Source organism: Coptis chinensis, chromosome 6, assembly GCF_015680905.1.
Source record: "Coptis chinensis isolate HL-2020 chromosome 6, ASM1568090v1, whole genome shotgun sequence".
Taxonomy (NCBI): Eukaryota; Viridiplantae; Streptophyta; class Magnoliopsida; order Ranunculales; family Ranunculaceae; genus Coptis; species Coptis chinensis.
In genome coordinates this window covers 9340529-9360926 of record NC_141461.1, presented here as the reverse complement: position 1 = coordinate 9360926, position 20398 = coordinate 9340529, and the positions used below count along the sequence as shown (strand labels likewise).

Genomic DNA, 20398 nt, shown 5'->3' with positions numbered 1-20398 from the left:
TCAGTCTCATGCACTTGCCGAGAACACTCTATTGCCCCCGTGTCGCTGGCCTCTAGGATCCGCGGGGGCTCATCCCCCTCGCGGCTCGATCCTACTCTCATACTTATTGGGTGCATTCTATTTGTCCCTATCCACACTCTCTCCGCTGATCCCTGGTTTGCGTTATTCCCTACGACATTGCATATAACAAACGCCATTTCATTCCCCAAAAGTGCTGTGGTTTTATATATTTACATTCAGCTGTCGGCCTCTATGTTGGACCTCCTTACATCGTTCAAGCTTTTCCTACCTTTAACTATGAAACTTCTTCAACATTCTTACATTCCATGGTTTTTCTATCAGTTTGCCCTTCATGGTTTGCAACTTGTAGGTCCCTGACCCTCTTGCCTCCACCACGGTGTACGGCCCCTCCCATGTTGGCCCCAGCTTCCCATCCTTCTCTTCTTTTGTGCTTGGAGTCACTCGCCGCAGCACCATCTCCCCAATCTTGAAATGTCGCGGCTTGACCATTTGGTTGTACTGTCTCTGCAATCTTCGGTGATATTCTTCCAGTCGGATGCGAGCTGCGTCTCTTTTCTCTTCTACTAGGTTTAAGTCCCCCGCCAAAATGCGCCAGTTCGACCCATCCTTCACCACTTTGGTTCTCATTGTACTCGTGATCATCTCTGAGGGAATCACGGCTTCAACTCCGTATGCCATGGCAAATGGTGTCTCTTTGGTGCTAGTTCTCGGTGTGGTCCAGTAGGCCCATAGAACATGATTCAATTCGTCGGCCCAGGCGCCTTTTTTATCTTCCAACTTCCTTTTCAAATTCTTCATTATCGTTTTGTTGGAAGATTCAGCCTGTCCGTTGCCCTTTGGGTTGTAAGGGGCTGAGAATCCTTGTTTCACCCGGTATGTCCGTAGAAACGCCGCCACTTTAGCTCCCGTGAACTGTGTCCCGTTATCTGCGATGACAGCATACGGCAATCCGAACCTACATATGATGTTTTCCCACAAAAACTTAATCACCTGCGTCTCTTTGACTTGCTGCAAAGGGACGACCTCTATCCATTTTGTGAAGTAGTCTGTGACCGCTAGCATGTATCGCCTCTTGCCACTGGCCATGGGCAATGGCCCCACGACATCCATCGCCCACATGGAAAACGGCCACGGACTCGACACATTATGCAGGGGTTCGGCGGGAGCGAATATCCGTTGTGCAAACTTCTGACATTTGTCACATTTCTTGGCGAAGTCCACCGCATCTCTCTTCATGTGGGGCCGAAAGTAACCCTGCGTTAACAGTCGGTGCGCAGTGGTCCTTCCCGCGGAATGGCTCCCACAGTCGCCCTCATGCAGCTCACTTAACACCTCTTTAGCTGACTGCGGGCTTAAACATTTTAACAAGGGTCCGTTGAAATTTTTCCGGTACAATTCCCCTCCCGCTACGACGTATCTTTGGGAGGTATGTTCCAACCTTCTCTTTTCTTTCTTGTCGGTCACCTCTTTTCCTCCTAAGAAATCGATGATGGGATTCATCCAGCATTCTTCCTCTTCTGCCACATGACACGTCTCTGCCCCTTCTTCTGTGCTGGGTCTGTCCACTCTGCCTACTAGTATCATCCTATCCTCTGACCCCGGCATAGCTGCCGCCACATATGCTAGTGCATCTGCGTGTCTGTTCTCTCCGCGACCCAGGTGCACGAATTGGATCTTTGTGAATCTGCGGGCCCTCTCATGCACCACATTCAGATACTTTGCCATTCTTGGGCACCGCGCTGCAAATCCCCCATTAACTTGGCAGATCATGAGATTTGAATCCGAGTACACTATCAGCTCTCTGACCCCCACATCCTCGGCCATCCTTAGTCCTGCTATCACTGCTTCATACTCCGCTTCATTACTAGATGCCGCGAACCCCAATCTTGCAGTCAACTCTATATGGTGGTTATCGGGTGTAACTAACACCACCCCTATGCCGCTACTTTCATCAGTGGCTGACCCGTCCGCAAATATCCTCCACCCATTTCTTTCATCCCACGGATTCAGTACATTGGGCTCCCCGTCTCTCTCTGGTTCCATAACCATCTCTTCTCCCCAATTGGGATCTTCGGCTGGGAACTCCGCTAGAAATTCTGCCACTGCTTGTGCTTTCTCCGCGGTCCTCCCCTGATACTGTATCTCATAAGCACTAAGCATCACTGCCCACTTCAACATCCTCCCGGAACTTTCTGTCCTTAGTGCCTGCTTGAGTGGTAGGTTGGTGATAAATGAAAAATGAATAGTCTACCTACGAAATGAACAATGAATCCAAACGTAAGTAAACTATAACTGGTCTTTTACGTGCTTGAGTTATCAAAGAATTCTACTCTCAATCCTATGAGATATAGTGGAGTAGATAAGTTCGTTCCACTCCTAGTGCTCTAGCATGGATGTTTTCTAATCTAACTAGTCGTTTTAAGTCTATGAGAGTTTCACGAGAAGGGAATTATACTACGATGCAACTACCCACAAGATCTGACTAGTCGGTTATCGAATACTAAGGGAATGCTACGTTGATTCTTGATAAGGAGTTAGAGGGATTGATTCCACCATAACTCAACTTAATCCACTAACGACGAATCGTCGTAATCGAATTGAATCGCCCATCGAAACAATTGGTTATTCCTAATCCCCTAATTATACATGGCATTTCTACCAATTATAACTAGCATGTGAACAATTAAACCCATTCTCATGGTGAACTAATCATTTCTAGAGTGGAATAGAAAATACGGCGATTCTAATGTCGAATCGAATCAAGCTTTCATCAAGGCTTCACAACCCCCTCTAATGGAGGTTTAGCCTTGAATCATTCATAATCATTTCCATTTATATTAAAACTAAACATAATATAAAGCATTGAAATTTATTTAATTAAACAATAATGAAATCTAATTTAATGACTAAATTGAACTAAGGACATGAATTGAAATTAGATCTAGAATTGGAATTGGCAAAATCGAAATTGATAAAGAATACTACTTTATTGATCTAATCAAATGAAGAACAAGATTCAAGGTTTAATCTAATGAAATGAATTAGATTTGAAACTATTTAAATAAAACAATTAAATCTAGATCTAGAAGCTATTTTAATGGCTACTTCCTATTCTAAGCTAACTATTATTTTCTAACTCGGCTACCATTAATGAAGAGCTAAGCTTTTGTTTTATACATTCAGATCCAAAAACGTGCATGGGCTTGGAGCCATGTTTTGGGCCAGAGAATCGGGGCCCCAAAACCCAATTCTTCGATCCAAAAAGGCCTCTTCAGCTGCAGTTGACTTCCACAGACTTTTCGTCCACTTCTGCTCCTCTGATTGGGTCAAGGCTTGGACCATTACAAAGCTCTTTCGAGCCGGTCGTTTTGACATAAGGTATGCCCAATTCCAGGTCTCGAGTCCAAAGATCGGCTTTGGGAAGTTCTCTTTCCTTTTGCTCCTCGTATCTCGCTAAAGTGGTACATTTACGCACATAATGGACTTTGAAGCTGAAATGCATAAAAAGCAGCGTGTCGGTGTTAACTCTTACTTATTATTCACATAATTGGTCTAACAGTATGATTATTAAGGGGTTAAAACTACAGTTTTGGGCTCTTATCAGTTGGTGACTACTACCACGGAATGAGACTCGAAGTAGGGCTTCAGCTTCAGAGCCGAGAAGATTAGGGCTAGGGTATACCTCTCGATTCTGCTATATCTCGTCTCTGACGTCAAGTAACGTTTTACTCTGAAAATATACCGGTTTCTCCACCCTGTCCACCAGGCGGACCAAAACTGAACTCACCGCATAATCGGATGCTCCCAAGTACAAGTACAATTTCTCCCCTTCTTCCGGCCGGGATAATAAAGGCGCTTTACCCAAATACCCTTTCAACTCTTGAAATGCCTCTTCGCACTCTGCTGTCCACAAGAAATCTGGAGTACTTCTCAACAGTCTATACAGCGGTCGGCATTTGTCGGATGACTTGGAAATAAACCTGTTTAACACCGCCACCCTTCTTGCTAGCCACTGTACCTCCTTCACATTCTGCGGAGATGGCATTTCTATCAAGGCTCTTATCTGCTCAGGGTTGGCCTCTATTCCTCGATGTGTCATGATGTATCCCAGGAACTTGCCCGTGGTCACTCCAAAGGTACACTTATCCGGATTCAATTTTAAGTTATGCCTCCGCGCAATATCTTGAAGGTCTCCCGCAATCCCTCCAGATGCTCTTCCTCCGACATACTCTTTTCCACCATATCGTCTATATATATTTCGATCCCTTTTCGAATCTTGCTTTCAAACATTTTCTCCCCCAACCTTTGGAAGGTGGCTCCCGCATTCTTCAGTCCGAATGGCATCCTTGTATAGCAATAGGTGCCACCTTCCACCACAAATGCTGTCTTCTCTTGATCAGGCCCATACATCGCTACCTGATTATATCCCATAGACGCGTCCATGAACGAGAACACCTTGTATCCCGCGGTCCTATCCACCAATTCATCTACCCGCGACATGGGGTAACTATCTTTCGAACACTCCTTATTCACGTCCGTGAAGTCGACGCACATCCGCACTTTGCCATTCTTTTTAGGTACGGCGACCACATTGGACAACCACTCGGTGAACTCGGTCTCCCGTATTATGCCAGCTCCCTTCAACCGTGATACCTCTTCGCGGATGCTCTCTGCATATTTTGGCCTAATACTCCGCATCCTCTGCCTCACCGGTTTGGCTTCTTCCTTCATGTGCAACCTATGGCATGCAAACTCTGGGTCTAATCCCGTAACGTCCTCAATATCCCAAGCGAACACATCCCTATTTTCCGACAAGAATTGCACCATTTTGTTTTTCCAATCATCCGACAGACTGGATCCTACCGATGTGAATCTTTCTTCTTCTCCATCCCCTATATTTACCACTTCAATTTCATCTATTGTCTTCGGACCCTCCGCAGGCTTCCCCTTACTATCTGCGGAGGCGATCTGTAATTGCTATGCCTGCCTCTTCCTGGGGTGGGAGCTTCCCTCTTCCGTTTCATGCACCAATCGCTTCACTGTCCCCCTATGACTGTTTTTGGCGGTCACCTGATCACCGCGGACTTCATATGTGCCCGTCGGAGTTGGGAACCTTATCACTTGATAGTAGGTGGACGGGACGGCCTTCATCTCATGAATCCACCTCCTCCCTAAGATGGCGTTGTACTGGGATGCGGAATCCACCACCATAAAATGCGTAAACACCGTCACCGGGCCCGTGGTTACCGGCAACAAGAGTTCCCCCATTGGCTCTGTCATGCTTCCATTGAATCCGTACAAATTGGTACGGGGAGGCCTCAACTGCCTTGGCTCCACTCCCATTTCTTCCAAAGCTCCCTTGAACAACAGATCTACCGCGCTACCACAATCCACCAACACTCTCTTTACCCGGTAATTGCCCATTGTCACCGTGATTACCAGCGCGTCCTCATGCGGGGAGTCCACTGCCCGCAAATCCGCCTTGCTGAAGACGATCACGTTTCTGTCTTCAGCTGATCCCACCCCTGGTCGCGGTGCATCAGTCCTTTCATCGACCTGTTGGATGCTCGCCGTCCTTCTCACTTTATCTCTATGCGCATTACGACTTAGCACCTCCCCGCTAAAAATCACATGTATGGTACCCAACAATTGGTCCTGTTGTGCCAAGCGCTCGTCATTCTGTGCTTCCCTCACAAACTCCTTCATCTTGCCCTTCTCTACTAATCTCTACACCATCCACCTCAAAGCATAGCAGTCATCCGTCTCATGGTTTCGCATCTGATGGTATGCGCAGTACGGTTTATCTGGCAGCTCTATGGGGTTATTCCGTGGCCCCTCATACCCCTGCAAGTTTTTAATCAGAGGCAATATTTCACTCAGCGGTCTGTTCAGCGGCGTCACCTCTATCTCTCGGTACGGCTTCCTCTCCCTATTCTCCCGTCGAACTCCTTCCCGTACTTTTTCGATCCTCGGTGTGTAACCGCGGTATCCCAAGCTTCCCTTGTCCGATGCCTTTTCTTTGTCGTGCTCCCTATCCTTATCCAAAGACAACACAGCTCTCCCTGATTTCTTAGATTCCCTTGGTAGAGTATCCTCGTATCTGATGTATTTCTCTACCCGCGGATATAGCTCATGCAGCGTCGCAATTTCATTCTTTGCGACCGACTGGTGTACTCCCGTCCCCGGCCGCAATCCTCGCTCAAAGGCAATAACCGCAGTTCTCTCGTCCAAATTCTCGACCTTTAGCGTCTCAGCCTTGAACCGGCATAGATACTCCCTTACTGTCTCCGCTGACTTTTGTCTCACATTAAACAGGGCCGCGAGGTCCACCGCCCGTTTCTTCTGGTGTATGAAATGATTCACAAATGCTTGTTCCAATTCTTGGAAATTCTTTATGCTTGCCGCTGTCAGACGATAGTACCAATCCGACGCCCCGCCTTTCAAACTGGCCGGGAACATCATGCATCGTAATCCATCGTACCGTGCTTCCTGCCATAGCGGCATCTGTTGCCTGAAGTGGTGGATATGGTCCGCCGGGTCCCCTTTCCCATCGTACCTCTCGAACCGAGGTTGGTTAAAGAACTTTGGGACCTCCGACGCCCAAATGTCGTCCGCCAACGGATTGCGGTTTAACCCCGCCACCACCTAGTTGGCCGCTCCTCCACGACTTTTCTCTTTCTGTCTGGTTCACTTCCCTATCCCTATCTATCATTTCCTGCACCTGTTCCATAGTCAGGCCAGCCACCGGATTTTCCACCAAATTGGGCTCCTCTCCTTCCTCCCCCGAGCTATCATCTGCTTCTTCGTCCAGTCCTTCCTCTTCTCTTTCCTTCTCTCTCCTCAAACCATCGTTCTCTTCCCTTAGTCTTCCGATCTCCTCCCTCATAAGCCTCATCTCCTCTGCCCCCAGATCTGCTCTCCCGCCTCCTTCTTCCTCTACTCCCGCCTCTGGTGTCATTTCCCGCACTGGTACTTTCCTTGGTCTACCTACTCGTCTCTTCGGAGCCATCTCTACTCTGCTTTCGGTCCCCATAGACGGCGCCAAATGTTCTAACACAATAGTTTCTATGATCTCTATCAATGTTGACTCACACGCTTTTCTCTCTTTGGGTCCCAAACGATGGATCGTCTCCCTCGCCTCCCCTCTCTCTTTTCTTTTTCTTTTTTCTTCCCTATCCTCTCCCTTTTATATCCCTTCCCTTCGCGTCTTATCTATCCAGCTGTCCTCCCATCCAACCATCCCTCTTTTTCGCGTGCACCCTGCCCGCGTCCAGCTCTAGGGTTTCCGGCTATGATCCCCCCACTTTCGGTGGACCTTCCTAGGCTACCCTCCCCCCATCTGATGTCCCGCTGACCTGGTCTTACCCTAGGTTTGATTCCAGTGCTCCCGCCCTATCCCATTACTCTGACTCCTCCAGGAGGTCCGCTGATCTGGCAACCCTTTTCTCCACCGAGCCCATACAACAAGCACTAGCAGAAGTGAGCATTCAAGGACGCACTTTCAAAATAATCCAATAGTACTGCGGGGCTTGAACTGTTGATTCCAATACAACTACTGAATTCATACTGGTATACATGAATCCAAGGTTTATGAATGACCCTCGACTTGGACAGAGTCACTGATATCCCTTCGTCCACACTGGAACAAAATATATCAAAGTACCCAAGATAAAGGAGAGAAGTATGGTAATTGAGGCATATACACAAGTTCTCCAGGGATGCTCACTCATACACATATCATGGAACTCGGCAATGAAAGTAGAACCGTACTAAGACAGCCTAATAACCCAAATTGAACGTCCGTTGCAATTGTCTCAAACTTATCACTGTTTTTTTTTTTTTTTTTTTTTTTTTTTTTTTTTTTTTTTTTTTTTCTAAGTTAGCAAAATTGTATTAGAATGGGGAAAAAAGGGGTACAAGTTACATGTAGTAGTTGGTTTGGGTTTGTACAGTCCCGAACCACCTTTAAACAAACCTATAGTAGATCGCCGAGGGAGATTCCCATCTAGTAAGCCATTCGGGTCTTCCCTCATACAAAACGTGATCCATGCAACTGAGTGAAAGCGCATGATTTGCGGCTAAATCAGCTGCAAAGTTTGCTTCCCGCCAAATGCTTGTAATCTGGCAATAAGACAACCTTCTTTGAACTCTCTTCCACCTTTGTTTTAAGAACCATGGGAGTTGGTCCTCTCTGAAGGCCATGACTGCGGCTGTAGAATATGATTCCACCCAAACTTTATTCCACCCCTTGCTTACTGCCTCTTCAATACCCTCAAGAATACCCCGGATTTCAGCTATGTAGCAAGTGTTAAAACCAATATTTCTACCCACGTAACTTGTAAGATTTCACGGTTCAATTCCTAAAGATTGCACCATAACTTGCTTCACCGGGATTACCTTTGGGCGCACCATCCGTGTTGATCTTAATGATGTCAAGATCGGTGGGTACCACTTATAGTTTCTGATTTTTGGGCTCTCGGATGTCTTGCCTCAGAAACCCTATTTTTCCAAAATCCTCATATCTGCCGCACCATGCATACTTCCTTTAGAGGGAGTAGGCATTGTGTATAAGGGTTTGGAGCTTTATCTTGCACTTCGATGAAGTGAGGTCGTTTGTTGTCAAAGACTATCGGGTTCTGTGCTTCCAAAGGAGAACCATACCTTCCATTACGGTGCAGTCCACAAATGTACAATGATTGTACTTCTGTGATTACATCTCGATATTGCCTCTTTTAGATTTGTAAAGCCTCGAAACTAAAACGCCATGCCACCCACTCCCATAGGTCCTTTCTTGAATCTGCGGTCCCATATGATGTCTTTGGAGATTTTCTTCCTTCCGACAACCTAAGTAGCATTTGGGCCATCCGAAGGCCTCTGCGTTGCATGGCGGCGTCTGTTGCCTCACACTTTTGGCAAAGTTTCCAAGCTGTCCCTGCAGTTCGAGGATGCACATACTCATTCCACACTTGTTGCTGCCAATCCACTGTCGTGTTTTTTCTTCGGATGGCTTGAAATGCTGAAGAGACTGAAAAGTTTCCCTTAAGGTCCTCCTTCCAGACACTACAATCCCTTTCATCTTGCCTTATGACCGGAAGGTTCCCTGTGTCCACTCCCATATGTTGCAACAACACCAAAAGTGGAGGAGGTATATTCCATACACCATTATGAATTATCGAACTGAGTTTTGACCTGCAATTCTTCAGCTGGGTTGTAGAAAGCTGTAAAGCCTATTGGATCGATTGCTCACTAACCCAGACATCTCTCCAGAGGTCCACTTTGTTCCCATCACCTATAAGCTACTGGGATCTTGAAGTAACTTCGTGTAGAGCCCATCCGATGCCTGGCCATAGCGATGACTTTGTGTAGTATTCGATGGGTTCATTGTCTCTAGTAAAGTATTTACTTCGCATAAACACAACAAAGTCATCTTCTTTATATTTGACATGCCAAGCCAATTTCATCAACAATGCCATATTGAGCTCCCGTAACCTTCTAATGCCCAGCCCCCCTTCCTCCTTCGGTTTGCAAACTTTATCCCAAGAGACTGTTACACATTTCTTGATCGCAGGATTACCCGACCATAGAAAGTTTCTGAATATAGACTCTGCTTCTTTAATGATGCTAGATGGCCACTTGTAAACCCCCATATTGTATACTGGGATGCTAGAAAGAACCGACTGTATAAGCACACGTCTCCCTTGAAAGGAGAGAAGCTTGCCTTTCCATGCGATAATCCTTTTCTGATTTTGTCCATGCTTGAGTCACCGCTGCCCCCTAGTGATTCTACCTGCTATCAAAGGCACCCCCAAGTACTTTTCAGGTAAAGCACCTATTTGGATGTTTAAAATGTGATGGAGATGATCCTGCCTTTCTTGAGCCATACCACCTAGAAACACCTTACTTTTTGTCTTGTTGATTATCTGTCCTGAAGATACTTGGTATCTTTCCAATAATTCTGCTATGTTTGCCACACTTCTATAATCCCCTCTTGAAAAAATAATGATATCATCTGCATACAGTAAGTGTGTTGGTGCACTCACTCCTTTTGCACTAGTTAGAGGCATAGTTTCCCTTATTTCTCTGAGTTTGTTCAAACCCCGACTTAGTGTATCCTCTGCTAACGCAAATAGGAGTGGGGATAGGGGATCCCCTTGTCTCAAGCCCCTACCAACTGGTATATACCCAACTGGCCCACCATTTAGAAGGACGGATAGTCTAGCAGTTTTTAACAAAGCCATCACCATCTTTATCCATTTCTCTGCAAATCCAAATCTCTCAAGCACGACAACTAAGAACTCCCAACTTAGGGTATCATAGGCTTGGGATATGTCGACTTTCAAAGCAAAACTCCCACCGTAGACTTTCTTGTCTAACACATTCATCATCTCAGAAGCAAAACCAATACTGGTTTGTGGCTCTCTCCCCTTGATGAAACCACTTTGCTCCTTTGAAACCAAAACCTCAATGAAGTTGTTCAGCCTAATTTGCAGAATCTTTGAAAAGATTTTTATGAGGAAGTTACTCATGCATATAGGCCGATATTGGGACAGCTTACTTGCATTTTTATCTTTTGGAATGAGGGCAATGAAACTTGCGTTAAGCCCTTTGGGTATGATGGCCTCTCCTCGAAGGACTTGACTGCCATACAAACATCCTTTCTTATGATATCCCAGCATTGCACATAAAAACAGCCTTGGTAACCATCTGGGCTTGGGGAGCTGTCTGCATTACTACTCTTAATGGCTTTGAAGATCTCTATATCGCAGGGGATCGAACATAGCATCTCGTTCATATCAGAAGTGACTCTCTTAGGAATGAGATTCGTTAAGGAATCATCGATCTTTACTTCTTTGTATTGGAACTTCTCTGTGTAATATTGAACAATGTGCTGGGCTATCTCCTGCTGGGTGAACAAGACATTTCCATCTTCTGTTTTCATCTCTGTTATCATAGACTTAGCTTGCTTGATGTTGCATACCCTGTGAAAATAAGCCGAGTTCCTTTCACTATCAGAGAGCCATGAAACTTTACTTTTCAGCTTCCAATGAATGCTCTTTGCCTTATAGGCCTGATCCAAAGCTTGTTCCTTACTTCCCATATCATTCAGAATATTCAAATCCGTAGGGTTAGTATCAGCTACTTCTTGGGCTAGCGCAAGGTTGTCTTTAGCTTTCTTGATGTTATCCTCTATATTCCCAAAAACGTTAGTATTCCAGCCTTTAAGAACCTCTTTAAGCATCTTAAGCTTCTTACCTACCCTGAAGATAGGTGTACCTGCTATATAGTGCGGCCAACTCGTCTTCATCAGATCTAGAAAACTTTCATGACTGATCCACGCCTTGTTAAATCTGAAGGGCACATTACTCGGTCTTGGAATATTTGCCATACCTCCAATTAATGGTGCGTGATCTGACCCTGCCCTACTATCCACCCTGTATCTCCACTCTGGGAACTTTTGTAGCCATGCTTGGTTAAAGAAGATTCTGTCCAACTTAGACCGCGATTCTTCCCTCGTCCCATGCCGATTGTTGCACCATGTATACCTCGAACCCACAAAAGAACTTTCCTGAAGATTACAAACATTGTACCAATCATAAAATTCCGACATTGCAGCTCTTCTTGGAATCAATCCTCCTTTCTTTTCCGCGTATTGTAGGACCACATTAAAGTCGCCTACCACAACCCAAGGAGCAGGGGGTTTAGAGATGAGAGGTCCCCATATAAAGCTCTTTTGTTAACCATCAGACAATTGGCATGGACAGCTGAAATAACACAATTGTTTACCATAACTGTAATGTGCTGGGAGGATGCCTGAATCAGAGCTGCATTGATGCCCCGTCTCCATAAGAACCAAATATTTCCTATTCTACTATCAGAGTCATTGTGGAAAAACTGATAGTCAAAATATGCTAGCCCAAGACTTAGCAGAGTACTACTAGTAGGCTTAGTCTTGGGTTCTGCTACACAAAAGACATCTGGACTCACCTTCTGAATCATGTCCTTTATTCTTATTAAAACTCGCTCCTTCCTAATTCCCCTCACGTTCCAATATATTATCTTCATAAGGAATTAATGAAGTATTTGGTACCTGTACTTTAGCTCTAGTGCAATGCTCACCAGTGCTGACGTACTTTCTGTTCTTACTACCAGGGGGTCTGCCAATTCTTCTTGTACCCTCCTCTTGTTCCTGTTCAGTCATGTTAGCCCAACTCTTCGACACTTGTTCGATTTCTTTAAGGAGTTGCCCTTGTCCACTGGACATAAGTGTTTTTGCCGCAATCTCCATTTCCTCATATCCCTGTTCAGATTCTAGAAGCACAAAAGAATTTTGAAGCTCAACTGCATGCTGTTTACTGAGAGATTGCTGGCCATGTCCAGTAATGGCCATTACCTAAGCATCCTCCTGTACCACTGCTAGATCAGAACCCTCTACCCATGTTATCTCTTCATCCTGCAAATCAAAACCTTCATCATGCATTTCATTATCCCCACCCTTGTCCACATCATAAAAGACCTCATTTTCCGCATTAGAAAGGGGCATGTCGGGGTCTGCAATGACATTTATTACTGCTTCTTCCCTTAACTCCACACTCACTCCATTAGCTTCATTCTGTACTTGGATTTCCCCGATCACACTAGTAACACCTGCCGCTACCGTGTTTGAAATCTCGGCTTGTTTGTTCTTTTGTCTCCACCTTTTCTTCTGCCGTTTTGATGCTTCTGCTGTGTCTTTTGTGATCAGTTCTCCCTCCTGGTCTTTGTTTGATTCTTTTGCGCTAGGAGCTCCAGTTAGATCCTTCTTCAACTGGCGACATTCAGTGACCAGATGACCCACAATCTTGCAGTGATTGCAAAACTTGGGTATCTTGCCAAGTTTTACCTCTTGCCAGAATTCATACGACTCATCAACCTCCACTAGTATCTTATCAGGAATGTTTTTTGAGAGATCAATATCAACTAGGACGCTCGCATAATAGCCATTGTCCCTTTCCAGGGAGTTCTTGTCGACTCTCAGTGGACACCCAAGAGTACGACCCATCGCCATTAAGGTTTCCACCTCCCAATATTCCAAGTGAGTCCCGGGAATTTGACCCAGACATGAGCAACCGAGTTTCTGTGGCTTTCTGGTGAGAAATTTGGAGTCCAGTTAGACAGCCTAAGTAACTGGTTGCCAAGGTACCAAGGACCCCCAAAACTAACTTTTTTGAAATCTTCCTCATTGGAAAACCGTAATATGATGTACCCTTTACCTAATGGTGAGATTTTTACTGCATCTTTCAAGCCCCACTTAGTGTTAGCTTCTTGCCTTATGCTTTCCAGCACTATGCTCTCCATATCCAGCCGAGCAACCAGTGCATATTTGCACGCTTCAAGTCCCTTCTCAACAGCCCTTGCTGGAAGTCTTATGGAAGGTGTGTCTCCTCGCTTGTTTGGTATAGGTAAGGATGCCAGATCAACTGATTGAGTCATACGATTCTTTGCTTTCTCAGCATATGTAGGTTTGGGTGCTGCTACACCACCAGCTGAACCTGCTTGGTTTGTGGGCATTAAACATGCCGTAGCTACCGCTTGTTGCACTTCAGATGTTTGTTGTTGGAGCACAGCTACCCCTCTTTCAGTAGGACATTCAAACTCTGAGAGGTCCATATTCCAGCAAACTTATCACTGTTTACCTGAACCAAATAGAAGATAATTATTAGCAAATAGCCAGTGTCTATGAGTCGTTAATTTTATGAACAATTTGTTTCATCTCCTATGGAAGCATATCAATTTCTTCTGTTAGTGAACTTCGAATGAAAATCAGAACCAATGACAATACATGAATTTTTTTTATTCTCTAAGAAACACTACATATACTAGTTATTCAATTAATATCCTGTGGAACTCTATTTAAGAATTCATATATTCTAAACATCAGAATATGACTTTCTAGATGATTTTTGTAAATTAACATTTGAAATGATTTATGTTCAGTTAATTGAGTATTATGAATTGAAGTATTTTTAAATCGCAACAGTTGAACTTTTAGAAGCAGCTTTACTAGAAGGTCGTCTTCAGATGGTTCACTTAATAGCAGGGCTACGGAGCAACTCTGAAAAGGGTTGTCGAAAGGCAAATCCAATAAAATGCATGTTCTTTAGTATTGGAACTTTCTTAAACTTAATTATCATGTACACGTAGAGGGCGATAATGTCTAAACATTCTTATTAGAGTCACTCCTCAGGTTTCTTCTTTTCTTAAAGATGCAGTTCATGATGTCGCCTAATAATTAAATAAAAGATGGATTGCAGTCAAATGTTCCAGTACTCTCCTATTTCTCTGCTGAAACATTGTGGCGACATAAGAAGTTTTGTATAACGCTCTTATATCCAAAATAACAAAGAAGCTTACCACTTTCTTCATTGTTGCAAGTGCTGCCATCACAGAAGCTGCTGAAACATTGGCAACTAGAGTTCCTAAACGAATCCATTTCATCGAGCCTTTCCTTCCTAATCCTCGTCCATCAAGTGCTGCCATCACACAAGCTGCTGAAACATTGGCAACTAGAGTTCCTAAACGAATCCACTTTGTAAAGGGGTGTTTTGATTTTCCTTTAGAGGTAGTGAAGAGAGGGGAATGGGTTGAGGTTTTCTGGAGAGACCGAGTTCGCTGATGAGCGAGCTGCCTACGTATCCTCTCTTGGTTTTTCAGGGGAGAGAGGAATCAGGTCTCACGTAGTTCAAGTAGGTGGTATTTATAGGCTTGTGGAAGTGTCTATCCTAGAGACACGTGTGTCTCTTGCACACGTGTGAGGTGGAGAATATGAATGAGTGTTGGGCTGGTTTTAGTATAAGTCATGTGCTGATTGGGAGTTGGCGCGGTAGTCCCTATTTCCTGGTGGTGGGAAGTACAAGTAAGATTTTGGTAATGATTACCCCTGGTGGTGACTTTATCTGAGGCGTTCTATCTCTGGCCGTTTGTTCGTACTGAGACATCCTTGTTCGTACCACCTACATGAAAGGAGCTGCTCACAGATCGGTCTTGGAGGTCGATGTCTTGGGTTCACCTATGCTGCGCGCGTATGTCTTCACAAGCTGCTCACAGATCGATCTTGGAGGTCGATGTCCTGAGTTCGCTTATGCTTCACGCGTGTGTGATATTCCTTAATGAGGATATTACTCCCTACCGGCCCTCTCGATGGATTGTTTATGTCCCCAGAAACGATCTGGCGAAAACGAAAGAACGTGTGGAGCATGAGCGAGCTGTGGTGGACGATCCGACTGGGATGCCGTAAATTTTGAATCATGTGGCATGTTGATTTGGCGGGAAAGGGAAGGTAGTCCGTGATTGCACGCGTGAAATGAGAATCGTAGCGGTTGGTAAAGAGATGTGTCGCCGCGTTATTCGGAACTCTTGAAAAGACAGGTCCTTGGAACACGTGTGCGGGCTAGGGCATAGGCTGTAATCATAACTTCTTGGTAACTGAATGGGCGGTTTGTACAAAATCAAATTTGGGACAATCAAAAAGGTATTTCCTGTTTTCTTCTCCGCAAAAATGCAAGCTAGGGATTCTCAGGTGAGTGCTTCTGCTGCTGTTACTTTTTCATTTTCAATTTGCTTTCCTCTCGCTCAAGTGCAATTTGTTAAGTAGGTAGGCCAGTGTTAGATTGTAGGGTTTAAGCTTGAGTAATTGATAAAAAAGAAAATGTTATAATGTTTGATTCTGATGACACTCGATCGGAAGAGGTTCGTGAGGTTTCATTAAGTTGTGGAGAGTATGAGGATGATAACGAAGAATCGGTGAGTGTTGGCATTCAGACTGAGTTGGATGAGGAAGTTAGGGTAGATGAGGGTAACACTCGATCTGGGTCAGAAGGTGCCGTGGCTAGTACGTCAGGTCGAGGGGAGATGTCGTCATCAAGTGAGTTGCCCCTTAGAGCGGTAGATCGTCGCGCTGCGAGCTTGTTCCTTGAACTGAGGGCAGCATATGAGATCAACATTCCCGACCTGGAGATACATGAGCCACGGTTGAGTGAAAATGTACGTAGTGAAGAGTATAACCCGCCGAATGGGGGGGTAATCATCTGTGAGGGCCAACTGAGAGCGCATATGCAACTACCGTTCTCAAAACTGGTGTGTGACTTCTTGGCTCATTGTTGGAAGTCTCCTTGTCAGTTCATTGGTAACACCTGGTGATTGTTTAAGGTGTTTGACCTGTTGAATGCGAGTGGGGAATACGACATAGGGGTATCCGACATAGTTGAGCATTATGTTGTGAGGCGATCTGGTAATTTGAACTTTAGCTTGCAAACGATAACGACGCCAGCGTTACTGCGTGATCGACGGTGTAAGCAACGAGGCCCGACAAAGAGGCGTTCTTTGCTGAGTTGGCAACCATCGTAAACGGATGTAGGTTGCAAACTAGGATTTGTAACATATCCGGTGGGTAGGAATATTTTTCTTTCTCGCTTTACTTAACGATTGACGCGGTTATTCTAACAGGCCCATGTTTTTGCTTTGTCTATAAATTTTTACGTGAAGGCGTGAACCGATCGTGGGGAGATAGAGGTTCGCTAGCGGTTGACTCGAAAGCAGAAAAACAAAAAGCGAAGTTGCCCGAGGTTCGCGCATTTCTTTGTGGAAAGGGGTGGGCCCGCGATCCGAAAAAAAAAAGCTCAAAAAGACCGAGCTCGAGGTCGGACAAAGGCGAGAGGTGATGGAGACACGTCTGGCGACTTTGGTAATCGCGGGAAGATAGGAATCGGGCTCATGGTGGCTTGAGACCGCTAGAGTTGGTGCCTCGGGGTTGGTGGGTCGAGCTCCGACGATCGATGCTCCCGTGGAGGGAAGGCGGTGGTCGATCGATGCTCACTGTGGAGAAGAGAGACATGACTCCTCCGGTTGCTTCAATCCTCGCACTCTTGCAAGGGGGTCAGGTCGGAGAAGAGACGACATGACTCATGGACTTGGCCACTTTTGAGCAAGACGGCGGGTGTGAACCCGAGTTGCCTCCCCAAAGAAAGTAGTGGAAAAGGCGCTGTAGTTCTTTGGAAAGCTTTGTGTATCCGGGCGACAATGGGGAGCAACGGTCTGTCGGTGGTGAGCCGCCGGTCGGCTTCTGATTAGCTCCGGGCGACAACCATAAAATTTGGGATGAGAGGGTGGGTGATAACCCGGGCAGTCATGGACTTCTTTTGCCACTTTTGGGGGTTATTAACATATGTGTGTATCGAATGGGTGTGAACCCGGTCCGGGCGAAAGAAAGGCTCCCGCGAAAGTGAGTGGAAAAAGCCGGAAGAGAATATTCGGAAGATTGTGGTTGAACTCGATGACCTAGAGGCACGGTTGTGTATCGGACGACAATGGGGAGCAAACGAAGAACATGTTTGAAAGATTGCGAAAAAACTTTGAAACTGTAGCTTCAAAAGTCGAGTAAAGGTATCGGCCTCTGCACCATGGTGGAGAACGAGATAGCTCCGCTTTGAAGCGACAACCATGGAGGATTTGGATGGATGGGAGGGATCTTGAAATTGATAAATCGCCGTGCGAATGGAAATCCTAGAGAGGACGAAGAATGTTTTGTTATCCGGCTTATAAAAGCGTGATATAATAAAGCCGTTTCTGTCTTCTTTTGATGTAAATGTTCACCTATGCTTGAACGAATATTGTTTAGTTGGGTTGGACTTGGTTATTAAAAGAACATATGTCTGTTAGAAATGTAATATGCCATGTTTATTGTTTGTTTCTCAACTATCGTGTGTGCCGCTTGGTTTTACGAATGATGATGAAGCATGAGATTAATAAGCTGCTTTGCCAATAAGCGGTAAGATGAGTGTCAGAGTCTTCACCGAAGGTGACACTTTCGAATGATGCCACCAGATTGCCGGGCTCTCGCATACATCCGGGGCCGAAACGGTAAAAATGTTCGTGACACGCCGTTCAAAGGACATGGAGGCGGGCGGATGGCGTTTGATGCGTGGGTAATTATGACAAAAGACATTTTATATTAAATAAAGCTGTTAAGTCCGCCCAAAAGATTTGTTGGGCTTCTTGTCTTAAATCAACATGCATACCGGGAGTGCGTTTATTTTCTATTGTGAGAAAAATGCCGTTGGAAGGATTTGGTGTATAACCGGAAGAAGGTATCTCGTTCCTAGGTTTGACCATGGCAAGGTGTCGTCTATATGTGAAAGGAGAAGGGAGTATAAAGGGAGATGTAAGCCTCGATAATGGAGGAGATGGAATTTGAATTTGATCGTGGAAAGAGGAAAGAATCCTGTGCATAGGCCGCGTGACGGAGATGGAAAGAGGAAGGCTACCGTCATCATCTATGTGGTCACAAACGACCTCAGGAGGAGAGCAAAAGGGGCCTTGTGTTTAGGTCGCCACAGCCCGATCGTGGACTTTTTGAACCGGGGCAAGGTCGCCAAGTCGACTATAACTTTGGGAGGGAGGAACATGACGGAAAGAAGCGACGCCGGATTAGCGCTTCCACTTTCGGCACCATGGTGGAAGCGTTCAAGAAGGGATCGTGTTGGATGGTGACAAGGCAGAGGTGAAAGATGAGGACATGGAGACGCTTTGTTGGGGATGATGGACATTCGAGATAACCCGTAAAAACAATAGAATCCTAAATATTAATGTTAACAACACTAATACGTAATCCTACCGTTCTTACGTTTAAATCAATTTTCTTACTTTGAAAACATAATCATGAAATATAATGATGGGAGGATTAGCCCAATTTAACTTGAATCGAATTCAACTAATCAAACCCAAAAAGGAACAATGGTGAGAGTAATGATTTGATGTGAAATTTTATTTTACCATTCCTAACACAAGAACAATAATAACAATAAGACATAATTAAATTAAAAAATTAAAACTAATTTAGAACTAAGATTGTGAATAACTAATTATGAATTTAAGAGAACTAAATCTAAATAAGAATTTAAGCAATAATCTAAATTAAAATGAAGAACTAATACTTTATTCTAAAAACTAAAATATGATTCTAAACTAACTAATTGAATGAATGTAAAAAAACTAGATCTAGATCAAAAAACTAATCTAGATCTATCTTTTTCTAACCCTAAACTCCATTAACATTAGCTTCCTAACCTAACTGCCTTTAACAAAGAGGCAAGCTTTTGTTTTTATACTTTCAGATCCAAAAATCGTGCATGGGCTTGGAGCCATGTTTTGGGCCGGAAAATCGGGCCCAAAACCCAATTTCTTTAGTTCAAAATGGGCTCTTCAGCTGCAGTTGCCTTCGACAGATGTTTTGTTCACTTCTGCTCCTCTGATTGGGCCAAGGCTTGGACCATTGGAAAGCTCTTTCCGAGCTGGTCGTTTTGACATAAGGTACTCCCAATTCCGAGGTCTGAGTCCAAAGATACGGCCTTCGGAAGTTCTGCTGACTTGACTTGTGCACTATTTCTGCCCGTGTTGACTTTTCAGCTTTTGACCGGGCTTAACAAAGGCTTTGTCTCCTTGAATCTTGGCCTTTATTCACAGAACTCCTTAGCAACCGACCCTTGCTCCTTTATCTCGCTAAAGTGGCACATTTCTGCACCTAATAGACTTTGAAGCCTGGAATGGATAAAAACACGTAATCAGTATTAACTCTTAATTATTACTCACATAATTGGTCTAAAAGTATGATTGTTAAGGGGTTAAAACTACAGTTTTGGGCTCTTATCAAACCATCCCCAAACAGTATTTTGCTTGTCCTCAAGCAAAGATGAGAAATTAGAATAAGTGACCAAAAATGGAGTTCTATCTACTCTCGTTTCGCTGAGTGCGATTGCATTGACCATATGCAACAGGGCCTTAAACCACTAGGAATTCCCTAGTGGACGAGTTATAGCCTCGTGAGAGTTTTCCAGTGAAGGTATTCACAAACTTCATCTATACTACAACGACTAAGAAATAAAACTATTGTTTCCTTATTTATGTCTCAATTATCTATACATCTTACTAGCAATGAATACGTAATAATCATGTCGAAAAACTAAGCTAATATATGCATAATAATCAATCATCTACTTAATAAACATATATACAATGAGTAATGCTATGAAATGCAGTAATATGTGTCCGTTTCTCAAACTTTGGAAAAACGCGTCTTTAAGTAGGTTCTCACATAAAAGTCAAGACAAAAATCACTGATTTTTCCACTCAAGTTTTGCTACTCCAAATAATGCGGGGCATACTTTACCTTACAATCTCAATGACACACAAGGAAGCCGAAGTTGATCAAACACATCTGCCACTTACTATCCCACTAACCTATTTCTAATTGAGCTACGTGTCTTTATTAGGTGTCATGGGGATTAGGAGATGGTTTAAGAAGGAAGGAAATGGATATTCAAAAAGGACAAGTCTGAGATAATAG

General features: G+C 44.5%; 2 protein-coding genes across 2 annotated transcripts; both read right to left on the bottom strand.

Annotated features, from left to right (window-relative positions):
• Positions 1–4998: 4998 nt before the first annotated feature.
• On the bottom strand, positions 4999–5727 carry LOC147491323 (uncharacterized). Its single transcript, XM_086567230.1, has one exon. It carries the CDS (start codon positions 5725–5727, stop codon positions 4999–5001), a length of 729 nt encoding a protein of 242 aa, XP_086423356.1.
• A 21-nt stretch (positions 5728–5748) lies between these two features.
• LOC147491322 (uncharacterized) lies at positions 5749–6525 on the bottom strand. Its single transcript, XM_086567229.1, has one exon. The coding sequence runs from the start codon at positions 6523–6525 to the stop codon at positions 5749–5751; it is 777 nt and encodes a 258-aa protein (XP_086423355.1).
• Positions 6526–20398: the final 13873 nt, after the last annotated feature.